General features: G+C 45.4%; 1 protein-coding gene across 4 annotated transcripts in view; it reads right to left on the bottom strand.

Annotated features, from left to right (window-relative positions):
* Positions 1-13,729, bottom strand: part of INPP5B (inositol polyphosphate-5-phosphatase B) — a 54,823-nt gene that overhangs the window by 25,487 nt on the left and 15,607 nt on the right. For 3 of the 4 annotated variants that reach the window (XM_027537772.1, XM_027537773.1, XM_027537774.1), the window contains one exon: positions 1,007-1,103. The exons of the other annotated variant lie outside the window; for it this stretch is intronic. In XM_027537772.1, the coding sequence (XP_027393573.1) occupies positions 1,007-1,103 (97 nt within the window). The remainder of the gene's footprint in view (positions 1-1,006; positions 1,104-13,729) is intronic. 4 annotated transcript variants of the gene reach the window in all.

Below are 13,729 nucleotides of genomic sequence, written 5' to 3'. Positions count from 1 at the left end.
CATTGCTTTTCTTTGGGATTGGAATGAAAACTGACCTTTTCCAGTCCTGTGGCCACTGCTGAGTTTTCCAAATTTGCTGGCATATTGAGTGCAGCACTTTCACAGCATCATCTTTCAGGATTTGAAATAGCTCAACTGGAATTCCATCACCTCCACTAGCTTTGTTCGTAGTGATGCTTTCTAAGGCCCACTTGACTTCACGTTCCAGGATGTCTGGCTCTAGGTGAGTGATCACGCAGGGATCGTTCATTGCTATTTAGGTGCATAATTTAAATGAAAGTGTTAGTAGCTAAGCTGTGTCCAACTCCTTGTGACCCCATGCACTGTAGTGCACCAGGTTCCTCTGTCCATGGGCTTCTCCAGGCAAGAGTACTGGAGTGGGTTGCCATTCCTTTCTCCAGAGGATCTTCCCAACCCAGGGATGGAAGCCAGGTCTCCTGCATTGCAGGCAGATTCTTTACTGTCTCAGCCAGCTGGGAAGCCAGACACATGGAAGCTTTTATCTTGACCAGATGATTCCAGCTATGGTCAGTAGGGGGAACTGGAGTATACACTAAATATAACGGCATTAGAAAAAAGAAAAGAGTAAATAAAAACGAGGGGAAAAGAAGTATCTTCAGAGTGAAGAAACTTCTAAAAAACGAGGAGGAGAAATCAAATGTTTCTAATCTGCATTTCCAAGGTAGGCTTAGACTTCAGTTTCGAACCCTAGGTCTGCCGCCTGCTAGCTCTGGGTCGTAGGTGAGTTATGTAACATCTCTTCTTCACCTGTTTCCCTACTTGTGAAACAGAGCAAATAATGGTACCTACCTCTTAGGTTAAGGGAAGATAATCCATGTAAGTGTATGATGTGTGGCACATTACACAGTAAATGCTCAATAAAAGTCTAACATGTCCGAGGCCAGCGACTGTGGGACAACATACATTATGCACAGTAGTGGCCTCAGCTCTTCAGTGAGGAAAACCGCGGCCCCAAGAGGCACAAGTGAAGGGAGAGCTGTGTTACCTTGAGAGCGAGTTTTCTGGTTTATTTTGACCCCAGGAGCTTTGGTCCACAGGCAAGCCCTTCCCATTTGGTCTCAGCTCGTCAGAGGAAGAACCACCTGTGGGGAGAGGGAAGGAACGAAAACACATACATGCTTTCATATGGGGTCCCCAACCTCTGGGGTCTAGTGCCTGATGACTGAAGTGGAGCTGATGTAATGATAATAGAAATAAAGTGCACAATAAATGCAATGCACTTGCCTCATCAGGGGGCGGGGAGAAACCATCTCCCCACCCCCGGCCCTTGGAAAAACTGTCTTCCATGAAATTGGTCCCTGGTGCCAAAAGGTTAGGGACTGCTGCTCTACCATGCAGACCACAGCTGCTCAAACTTCGGTCTGGGAATGACTGGTGCTTTACATATTGCTTGAAGGCACAGGAAAGGCCTACCAGTGTCTGTATGAAGCTCCCACAGAGCAGGGCCAGGACGGGGGCGGGGGGGCGGGGGGCACGGTGGTGGCGGGAGGTATTTCATCCAGATGTCTTTACTGCTGAAAACACAACTCTCCCGACTAGTCTGACCCGCTTTTCTTGGAGATGGAATGCATTACAGAAGGAACAAAGCTAAGAAATCTGCAGACCTAAGTTGTATCATCAGCTCTGCTGTTTTTTAATCTTTTGACTTTGGGCAACCATCTAATGTCCCCTGATCTCAGTAATCTGACCTGTCCTGCCTTCCTCACAGGTTTATTGTGGGGATCAAATAGCTGGCGTGTGAGTAAGCACTTTGAAAGCCACACAATATATCATGAAATATAATGTAGTGACGTTATTACCATTTACTGTGAGTGAGACTTCAGCTTCAAGGACAGAGAAGGCAAGGGTGAGAGAAGTAAAACCGGGAGGGCCTAAGTGCTCTAGAACATGAGTAGTCCCTGTCATTGTCAACAAACTGCCCTGAAAACCAAGGAGCCCGAGGACTTGCAACAAAGAAATATTTTGGGAAAGCTATCAAACCAAGAGAAACCAGAAAAGGAAAATTCATCTGCCAATTTCTTGCTTCTTTGTTCCTTAAAAGCCAGATTCCTTGTCAACAGGGAACTGCATGAAGAGGCCATAGAGAGATGCTGCTTCGATACACAAGGTACATGGAGCACTGTGGGCGTGAAGCATCACTAAGGAATTCTGCTCTGAAGACTATTACTAAACATGGATTTGTCAACCATGCATTCACAGCAATGGGAGGAAAAAAAAACAACTTTGGAGTTGAGAAAGAAAACACAGTCATTCGCAACATGAAAATAATTACATTTCAATGCCTCTAATCAATCACCAAGGGCTTTCAATTCTGCTTCCTAAATTGCATCTCAAGTCAATATATTCTCCAATAGCTCTCTACTAGTTTAGGTTACCAGCGATTCCTTGGAACAAGCTGAGAGAGACCTCAGTTAATCTCCCTGCCTCCTCTCTCACCCCACCCTCTCTAATCTAATCTCCACACTGTGGCCAGAGGATTTTTTGAAAATCTGATAATATAACACCTTTAAAAAGCTCCCCATTGGATAAATCCAAACCCCTTAATACAGCTGCCAAGTGTCTTCTCAGTCTGGCTCCTGCCCACCTCTCCAGCCATATCGCTCACCACAGCCCCCTAGCTCCTTGAAAGCTGTAGTCCAAGTACACGAAAGTTACTGCAGTTATACAACGATCCCATCGGAAGCAGACTTCCTTCTTCCTCACTCTGCTTTACACGGCTGACTCCCACTCATCCTGGGGCCAGGAGCTAGCAAACAACCTTTTCTGTAAATAGCCAGAGGGTTAATGTCCTGGCTGCAGGCCTCACAGTCTCTGCCACTGTTCAACTCTGCCATTAGAGTGTTAAAGCAGCTATAAGCATGGCAGTATTCCAATAAAACTTTACGGTCACTGAAGTTTACATACTGCGTTATTTGCACATGTCGCAAAATATTAGTTTCTTTTAGTTCTTTTCAAACATTTAAAAATGTAGAAACTATTCTTAGTTCATGGGCTGTATCCCAAAGCAGGCAGCAGGCAGCTCTGGCCCAGGGGACTGTAGTTAGCCAACCCCTGGTGTACGGCACATCTTAGAGGCCATTTCTTCTAAGAAGCCTTCTCCGACTCCTCCCAGACCGGTTCAGATGCTCTGACAGGGATGTTCCCATAGCTCCCTGTACTTCTCCTGTCATAGCCCTGATGGCTGTGTGTCGTCTCCCCATTAGCCTGTAAGCTTCCGGAGGACAAGACTGTGCTTAGTACTAATCTCATTTGATATCAAATCTTATACATATGTATTCATTTTTTTTCAATTGGATGCTATTCCCATTAAAATGTAAGCTGTATGAGATAAGGACTTTGCCATCTTTATGCTACTTTCCAGGGACTTGGAGCAGTAAAGGTACTCAACGTATTAAATGTAAGCATTAGGAAACTTAAGTTGAAGTCTAGCTCCACCATCATCTTTCTGTGTTACTTCCTCTCTTTGGGTCTACTTCATCTATAAAGTTAAAAAAAAAGAAAAACTCATAGAGCTTCATGACATGCAAAGGCAAACTTAAGAATAACACTTAGGCTCTTTCTGCATGTCAGTGCTTTCTGAGGACTCCGTCAGGCTACCTTTCAGGGAACAAGTGGTTTGTCCCTGTGGACTCTACTTCCATCCAGAGCAGGCAGTGTACAGACTGGGAAACCACCTTGCTGACCTGTATCTTGTCGATCCCTCCACCCAATATCTCTCTCAGGACTCAGTCCAGCAAGAACTGGAACGTCACCATTCATGACTTCATGTATGGAAACTTTAAGGCACCGTTGGGGGAATTTCCAGCCACAGGGCAGCCTTCTCGGAATCTCTTCTCTCCTGAATCTGGCACGGAAGTCGGCTGTCAGCAGCTCTTTACCAAGTTCACCATCACACAGCCCATGGTTCCCTCTCTGGCCACAGCTTCCTGCCCTTCCTCTTCTCCTGCTTCCCTACTCCCTCTCTGCTCTTTTTCCAACCTCAGACCTCCAATCCCTTGTCACTCAACCTAACAGATGACACCTGGATTGTTTTCCTCTTTCCATGTTCCCAAAGTCCTATAAATCCTCTCTCCTAAATATTTTTATACCCGACCGTCTCCCCATCCCTACTGCCATGCCTTAGTTTAGGCCCTTAATATGCCTGGAAAGCACACTCAGGGATTTCCCTGCCGCCATTCTCATCCCCTCCAGTGGATTCTGCCAGCTGCTAGAAGAAAATGCAGATCTGAGCAGGTCTTTATTAAGCAGGGCTTAATAACTTCTAACACCTTCATAACAAAACCCAAAGCTCTAAGTACTACATACAAGAACCTTTATAATTAGCCCCAGACTACCTCTCCAGACCCATCTTCCACACCCCCTGACTCAAACCATTCCTTTCGGGACTTCCCTCATGGTCTAGCGGTTAAAATCCATTCATCAATGCAGGGGACACAGGTTCAGTCTCTGGTCTGGGAAGATTCTACATGCTGCGAGGCAACAAGGCCCATGTGCCACAACTACAGAAGCCTGTGTGCCTAGAGCCTGCGCTCTGCAACAAGAGAAGCTACTGCAGTGAGAAGCCCGTGCACTTACAAGGAAGTTACATCTGCTCGCCTCAACTAGAAAAAGCCTGTGCTCAGCAACAGAGATGCAGCACAACCATAAATAAACAAATAATTCTTAAAAAAAGATTTGTGAATAAACAGAGATTTTAAAACAAACACTTCTTTCTCACCCCAGTAATTCAGTCACACCAAAACCATTTACCTTTTTAAGGGTAACCCAGTGGTTAGGACTCTGCGCTTTCACTGCCGAGGGTGGTGGGTGACATTTATCGTTTTAAATGTTGCCTCCAACCCACCCCTGATCCTTGGTATAGCTTAACCACCCCTCAAACACACCTTCATGTGAAGGGGAAGTCCCTCAGTTGTGTCCGACTCAGTGACCCCGTGGACTGTACCCCATCAGGCTTCTCCATCCATGGGATTCTCTAGGCAAGAATACTGGAGTGGATTACCATTTCCTTCTCCAGGGGATCTTCCTGACCCAGGGATCGAACCCGGGTCTCCCACATTGGAGGCAGACGCTTTAACCTCTGAGCCACCAGGGAAGCCCATCACACCTTCATGTGGCAAACTTCAAACTCAGCTCAGGAGTTATCTCCTTTGAAAAGCCCTCTGGGGCCCTCTCCTCCTTACATATCTAGTGCTCACCTCTAAGGCATTTATTTATCACAAAAGAATTGTAACCACCTTTAACTCTTTTCATCCATCTTTTTTCTTTAGCTAGATCTCCGCTTCTGGGAGAGAGGGCAATGGCACCCCACTCCAGTACTCTTGCCTGGAAAATCCACTGGACGGAGGAGCATAGTAGGCTGCAGTCCATGGGGTTGTAAAGAGTCAGACATGACTGAGCGACTTCACTTTCACTTTCATGCACTGGAGAAGGAAATAGCAACCCACTTCAGTGTTCTTGCCTGGAGAATCCCAGAGACGGCAGAGCCTGGTGGGCTGCCATCTATGGGGTCACACAGAGTCAGACACGACTGAAGCGACTTAGCAGCAGCAAAAGCAGCAGCTTCTGGGAGCAGGGACTGATGTTTTTCCTCCGTGGCCCCGAGCCTACCATGCATGCATGCTATGCATGCTAAGTCACTTTAGTAATGTCTTTGTGACCCCATGGAATGCAGCCTGCCAAGCTCCTCTGTCCATGAGATTTCCCAGGCAAGATTACTGGAGTGGGTTGCCATTTCCTTCTCCAGGAGATCTTCCAGACCTGGGGACTGAACCCTCTTATGCTGCATCTGGGACACCCCTATCCCGGCCTGCCACAACATATGAAATGTACCAGGCAGTCAGTAAATACTGAACAAACAGCCTCAGGGCAAGGGTTAAGATCAAAGTAATTTCTGGGTGTTTTTTTTCTGGGTGCTTTCTGATGGTCCTTTCATACCTACAATTGAAACCCTGTCCAAGTAAGAACCTCCTAGTAGGTAAATCAAGAGATAACTGCAGCTTGACCTAGATGTGCAGAACTACCATTTTTCATGTGAATTCTGTGCACTGCTCATATTACGGAAACTACACCCCTCTCACACGCCTGCCTAAATAGCTAACACTGCTCCTGGGGGCACCTTTTTTGGCCCAACCAGCAGTATCAGTTCAGTGCAGTCGCTCAGTCGTGTCTGGCTCTTTGCGACCCCATGGACTGCAGCACACCAGGCTTCCCTGTCCATCACCAACACCCGGAGCTTACTCAAATTCATGTCCACTGAGTCAGTGATGCCATCCAACCATCTCATCCTCTGTCGTCCCCTTCTCCTCCCATCTTTAACCTTTCCCAGCACCAGGGTCTTTTCTAGTGAGTCAGTTCTTCACATCAGGTGGCCAAAGTATTGGAACTTCAGCTTCAGCATCAGTCCTTCCAATGAATATTCAGGACTGATTTCCTTTAGGATGGACTGATTGGATCTCCTTGCAGCCCAAGGGACTCTCAAGAGTCTTCTCCAACATCACGGTTCAAAAGCATCAGTTCTTCAGTGCTCAGTTTTCTTTATGGTCCAACTGTCACATCCATATGTGACTACTGGAAAAACCACAGCTTTGACTATATAAACCTTTGTTAGCAAAGTAATGTCTCTGCTTTTTAATCGGCTGTCTAGGTCAGTCATAGCTTTTCTTCCAAGGAACAAGTGTCTTTTAATTTCAAGGCTGCAGTCACCATCTGCAGTGATTTTGGAGCTCCCCAAAAATAAAGTCTCTCACCGTTTCCATCGTTTCCCCATCTATTTGCCATGAAGTGACTGGACTGGATGCCATGATCTTAGTTTTCTGAATACTGAGCTTTAAGCCAACTTTTTTACCATCCTCGTTCACTTTCATCAAGAGACTCTTTAGCTTCATCACTCACCTAGAGCCAGACATCCTGGAATGTGAAGTCAAGTGGGCCTTAGGAAGCACCACTAAGAACAAACTAGTGGAGGTGATGGAATTCCAGTTGAGCTATTTCAAATCCTGAAAGAGGATGCTGTGAAAGTGCTGCAGTCAAAATGCCAGCAAATTTGGAAAACTCAGCAGTGGCCACAGGACTGGAAAAGGTCAGTTTTCATTCCAATTCCAAAGAAAGACAATGCCAAAGAATGTTCAAACTACTGCACAATTGCACTCATCTCACAGGCTAGCAAAGTAATGCTCAAAATTCTCCAACCCAGGCTTCAACAGTATGTGAACCGTGAACTTTCAGATGTTCAAGCTGGATTTAGAAAAGGCAGAGGAACCGGAGATCAAATTGCCAACATCTACTGGATCATCAAAAAAGCAAGAGAGTTCCAGAAAAACATCTGCTTTATTGACTATGCCAAAGCCTTTGACTGTGTGGGTCACAACAAACTATGGAAAATTCTTAAAGCAGCAGTATAACCTAATACAGATCCACAGTCCCTTATCTGAAACCCTTGGGGCCAAGTGTATTTTGGAATTCAAAATTTGGGGATTTTAGAAAGGTAACACATAATCTGTGTTGTACGTTATACAGCACCCAGCAGAGTCAAGGGAACATCCAGAAATCAATCGCTTCAGTATCTCCTTAGTGCAACTTATGAGTAGTAATGCTTAGTGGGATAAATAAAGCCTATAAATAGTTTCCTGGCAGTTCAGACAAGTCTTAATTGCCAAATTGAGCTTGGGCCAAACTTAGGGAAAAAAATTTTTTTTCCCATCTTCAGAGCTTTTAGGACTTCAGAAATGCTGATAAAGGATTAAGGGTGGTAGTTAAGAGCATGGCCTACATGCATCAGAAAAGACTGGAACATGTCTCTGTACATATATACCACGCTTATAAATATACATATATATGTATTTATTTAGACGCACACATACCCATGGGAAAGTCTGAAAAGCATACACTGAAGGTCAATAGTAGTTATTTCTCAATGGTAATTTTTTTTTCTTTTTGCTTATAGGTACTTTCAAAGTTAGATAAAATAAGATGTATTTTTTTGGTATACACACACACACACACACGGGCTTCCCTTGAATCCATCCGCAATGTGGGAGACCTGGGTTCAATCCCTGGGTTGGAAAGATCCTCTGGAGAAGGGAAAGGCTACCCACTCCAGTACTCTGGCCTGGAGAATCCCATGGACTGTACACCATGGGGTTGTAAAGGGTCAGACACGACTGAGGGACTGACTTTCACTTCACTTGATACTATAAATATATAAGTACTATATATATACATCCTGGAGTATGAAATGGCTACCCACTCCAGTATTCTTGCCTGGAAGGTCCCACAGACAGAGGAACCTGGCAGGATACAGTCCATAGGGTTGCACAGAATTGGACACAGCTGAGTACACACACACAAACATGTTCAGTTCAGTTGCTCAGCCGTGTCTGACTCTCTGTGACCCCATGGACTGTATGTAGCCCGCCAGGCTCCTCTGTCTGTGGGATTTTGCAGGCATGAATACTGGACTGGGTTGCCACTTCCTTCTCCAGGGGATCATCCCCACCTAGGGATCAAACCCACATCTCTTACCTCACCTGCGTTAGCCAACAGGCTCTTTACCACTAGCGCCACCCGGGAAGTATGTACGTACATCAGCACAGGTCAGTTCAGTCGCTCAGTCGTGTCCGACTCTTTGTGACCCCATGGACTGCAGTGCGCCAGGCTTTCCTGTACGTCACCAACTCCTGGAGCTTGCTCAAACTCATGTCTGAGTCGGTGATGCCACCCAGCTATCTCATGCTCTGTCGTCCCCTTCTCCTCCTGCCTTCAATCTTTCCCAGCAACAGGGTCTTTTCCAATGAGTCAGTTCTTTGCATCAGGTAGCCAGTGATTGATTTCTGTATTGGAGCTTCAGCTTCAGCATCAGTCCTTCCAATGAATATTAAGGACTGATTTCCCTTAGGATAGACTGGTTGGATCTCCTTGCAGTCCAACAGACTCTCAAGAGTCTTCTCCAATACCACAGTTCAAAAGCATCAATTTTTCAGTGCTCACCTTTCTTTATTGTCCAACTCTCACATTCATACATGACTGCTGGAAAAACCATAGCTTTGACTATACAGCTTTGTCGGCAAAGTAATGTCTCTGCTTTTTAATATGCTTTCTAGGCTTTTCTTGCAAGGAGCAAGCATCTTTTAATTTCATGGCTGCAGTTACAATCTGCAGTGATTTTGGAGCCAAAAAAAAAAATAACGTCTCTCATTGTTTCCCTTGTTTCCCCATCTAGGATGGGACCGGATACCATGATCTTAGTTTTTTGAAAGTTGAGTTTTAAGCCAGCTTTTTCACTCTCCTCTTTCACTTTCATCAAGAGGCTCTTCAGTTCCTCTTCGCTTTCTGCCATAAGGGTGGTGTCATCTGTATACCTGAGGTTACTAATATTTCTCCTGGCAATTTTGATTCTAGCATGTGCTTCATCCACCCTGGCATTTCACACGATGTACTCTGCATATAAGTTAAATAAGCAGGGTAACGATATACAAGCTTGATGAACTCCTTTCCTGATTTGGAACCAGTTCATTGTTCCATGTCTGGTTCGAACTGTTGCTTCTTGACCTGCATACAGATGTCTCAGGAGGCAGGTAAGGTGGTCTGGTATTCCCATCTCTTTAAGAATTTTCCACAGTTTGTTGCGATCCACACAGTCAAAGGTTTTGGCCTTTGTACATAGCATGTACATATATGTACAAAGCACTATATATATATATATATATATATATATATATACATACACACACACACACACACACACACACATATAAAGAGAGAGAGGCTTTGGAGTCAGACTTGGTTCCATTTCTGGCCCTGCTACTTACTAGCTCTATGACCTTGAAGAAGTTATCTCACTTCTCTAAGCTTCTGCTTCCTGAACTGAACAAAGATAACAGTATCTGCCTATGACTGCTTCCTATGGTTAATCGAAGCTACCCCTCACTGCATGACCAGAGGGGCTCTAGAAGTCAAACCAGCAAATTCAAATCAAAATTCAAGTACTCTATTTCTTTTGAGAATTGCCCAAAAGGCAGCTACAATATTTCTTATTTCAATTGCTCCTCTTGCCCTGGTTTCCCCCTGCATGTCCCCCAGTTTTTCACAGGTTTTCCCAAGATCCAGACCAGTGCAATCCAACAGATGATGGAAATGCTCTATAACTGCACCGCCCAAAAGAGTAGCTACTAGCTACACTTGAACAGTTAAAATGAGAAACTGAACTGTTAATTTTAAACCCCTAGAGTAAATTTAAATAGCCACATGTGACTAGGGGTTACCACATTGGCCACTGCAGTTCTAGATCTGGCTCTTCTCTTCTCCGAGAATCATTGGCCATCACAGTCAGTTCCAAACAGAGCTACCCAGCTGTGCCTGGCATCAGGCCCTCTGCTGCTCACGTCTCCGCACTGGTGGGTCCCAGGTAAAGCTGAGCTTTGACTTCTGGACTTCCGCTGGGCTCTCCCTTCTGTCACAGCCCCATCATTTCCCCTTCAGCCTGGTTTGCCAACCCGCCCTTCGCTCACCACTCTCCTTGGGCCACCAGGGCTGGTCAGCCACCCGCCTCTTCATTCTCACCGCTGCCTTCCTCCAGGCCTCCTCCCCTCGCCTGTTACATCAAAAGCCTCCCAACGAGAGAGCTTCCTGCTTCTCCTGACGCGATCTGCCAGTTTTATCTCTGGACTTGGCCAGGTTAAAATCTGATTTCATCTCTCCCTGCTCTAAAACTTCCAGTATTACACCACTGCCTGCAGGTGAAGGTCCAAAGCTGGTTGCACTGGCACAGGAGAGGCCCTTTGCAAACTGGTCCTGCGCTCTCTCCCCATCTGCCACCTGGAGACAGCCGATTTAATAAACAGACAGGTTCCCCGTGCACGTCGTCCTCACTCTGACTTCTGGACCCCTCTCCTCAAAGTCCAGCCTCAACTCCTCCACCACCAAGCTCTCCACGACCACACTAGCCCTCGGCAGTCATTTCTCTCAATTCTGAAGGCCTTCCAGTCTGTATGACTTGTCTAGCATTTTAAGGGTCATTTGAGTGTTTCTGGAAAAGCCATGGGGCTTTGGAATAAAATGACCTGGCCATTTTACCGGCTGCATCCATAACCTCACAGGAAACCTCAAGCAAACTACTTCATTTGTTTCCTCATTTGTAAAATGATGATAACACCACTACACTTGGAGAGAGGCCAAAAGAATAAACAAATGAAATTCTAAACAGGTCAAGAACCTCGCACCATGCCAGGTACACAGCACATACGCAGGAATGGTTAGTTCTCTTCCCTCTGCCTTGCCACTCCTCATCCCCCTCGGCCTTGATAATGATGATGCTCATTTACCGAGTCCCCTCTAATATGAATAGCTAGGCTTGCACTACATGCTTCATGTGTTATTTCTGATTATTGGCCTCATTTTACAAATAAGGATACTGAGGTCCAGAAAGGGAGCAGACATGCCCAGCGACACAGAGCTAGCCCAGGAAACAGCACCGTTGACATTAACAGTCAGAACTCCACAGCCTCCCTTTTGCCAACATGAGCACAACATCTTCAATGAAACTATGAACTCTTAGGAGTAAGTACTACATGGAGAGAAGGATTAAGTCAGTCTGGATGACAAAGCCAAAGTACCACCCTGGTCTGCACAGGCTGTGTGTGTGTATGGCTGTCACTAGTGGGTGACAATCATATCCTGCCCCTTTCTGAGCATCTACTAGATAAGTCTAGGAGGTGGTGTCCCTAACTCCTCAGTCACCGGCCCTGGCATTCCATTTCCAGCACACTTGAAGACCCTGCAAAACCATGTGAGCAAATTACTCGGCAGTTCCCATAGGCAGGATTAACGCTTCTTGATGCTGGGTACACACCACCAGGGGGCCGTCCCACGGCCTCTCTGAGTCTAAGACAAGGCAACACACACTAGCAAGAGATTCATTCACTTTACAAGGAATCAGAGCCATCCGGACCTAATTACCCAGACCCAAAGTCAGACTGTGTTAACGATGACAATGATAGTAATATCACCATGAATAATATTAATCGCAAATACTTAAGGCTTACTGCATGTCAGGCATGGTTTTAACCTCCGTATGTATACTTAATCTTCACAACTCCTCCATGAGGTAGATGGCATTATTATCTCCACTGTACAGACTGAGATAAACACAGAGAGGGTAAGTAACCTGCCCAAGAACACACAGCTAATAAACAGTACAGCCAGGATTCAAACCCAGGGAATATGGGTCAAGAGTCTGTGCAGTTAATCAAAAACTATACTATCAGAAAAAGGTGACATGCAGAAAGCATTTCTGGCAGAGGAAATAATTCCAGCGCAGAGACATGGCATCATGATATGCTCAGAAATAAGTCATAACAAGTAGTATAAATAAGTAGACATGCAAGGTTTTGTTTGAGAAGCATCACGGGATACAAAAGAAGAGTGTTAGGGTTAGGGCTCAAGCATTAGATTCAAACAGATGACCTGAATTCTATTCTCACAGTCACTTACCCTCTCTGAGCCTTAGTCTCTCCATGTGAAAAATGGACATCCTTTTACAGAACTTTTCTGTGCACTGGGTAAGGCCCATAGTGTTTACTAAATGTTAACTGCCAGTGATAATAATAGTTATAATAGTAATCGATTTTTATGTATAACTATAATTTTATTGTTTTAATTTATTAGGAATAGGTTTTTATTATATGTATTAAGGCCAAACTGTAAGACTTTGAATGCCATGTGGAGTTTGGATTTGACTCTTATGACCAAAGGGAACGAAATACATAGCACACACAGGGCAGAGAACTCTTGAGAGAAACCCATAGCCCAGGGCACCAGCATTATCCTATTCCAACATGGCAACCAACCCAAACAGTTCTGTTACTTTTTTGAAAATCAAATAGCCATGCTTCTTAGTCCTTTCCTTCCTTTCTGTCTTCCTTCCTTTAAAAAAAAAAAAAACATTTCCCACTATCTCATGGCTTTAGAAAAAAGCACCATAGACTTTAACAATTCACGTAAGCAGAGGCATCTCTAAAAACACATCCCAGGCCCCACAAACCTGTAAGCCCTGGTCTCAAAATCCAATTTGCCCCCTGTGCAAATCCAACTTGAGCTCTTGTTGTTGTTTAGTCACTCAGTCGTGTCCGACTCTTTGAGGCCCCATGGACTGTAGCCCACCAGGCTCCTCCGTCCATGAGATTTCCCAGGCAAGAATACTGCAGTGAGTTGCCTTCTCCTTCTCCAGGGGATCTTCCTGATCCAGGCATAGAACCTGCATCTCCTACACTGGCAGGTGGATTCTTTACCCCTGAGTCACCAGGGAAGCCCCCAATGTAGGTTAGCAAGGACTAAATAAACATCACTAGCTTAGCTTCTGAGCAAAGACTACAACCGTGCAATTACTTTTCAGCCACAGGTTATAATGGTCACAGGCTACTGGAGAGATGACTTGACTTTTTCCACCAGGCTCTCTCTTTGCTGGCCTTCTGTGAACTGTCTGTGGTCTGGTGATAAAACCGAAAGAGAAGTGGGCAAAAGCAAACCAGGAAGGGGTTGAGGGGTGGAAAGAAGTGCAGAACCCGCTTAAAGAGGAAGGGGGCAGGCATCCTTCAGGCAACAAAGCACTGGAGCTGGAACGGTTCAGGTCTCAAAGACAACAGACATTTTTTGAGCACCTACCGATATACAAGGCATTGGGCTGGCATTCGGGGAGGAGACAGGATGCAAAATG

This window comes from Bos indicus x Bos taurus, chromosome 3 (genome assembly GCF_003369695.1).
Source record: "Bos indicus x Bos taurus breed Angus x Brahman F1 hybrid chromosome 3, Bos_hybrid_MaternalHap_v2.0, whole genome shotgun sequence".
Lineage (NCBI taxonomy): Eukaryota > Metazoa > Chordata > Mammalia > Artiodactyla > Bovidae > Bos > Bos indicus x Bos taurus.
Note: the sequence above shows the minus strand (reverse complement) of the source record. Positions and strands in the feature narration are given on the sequence as shown.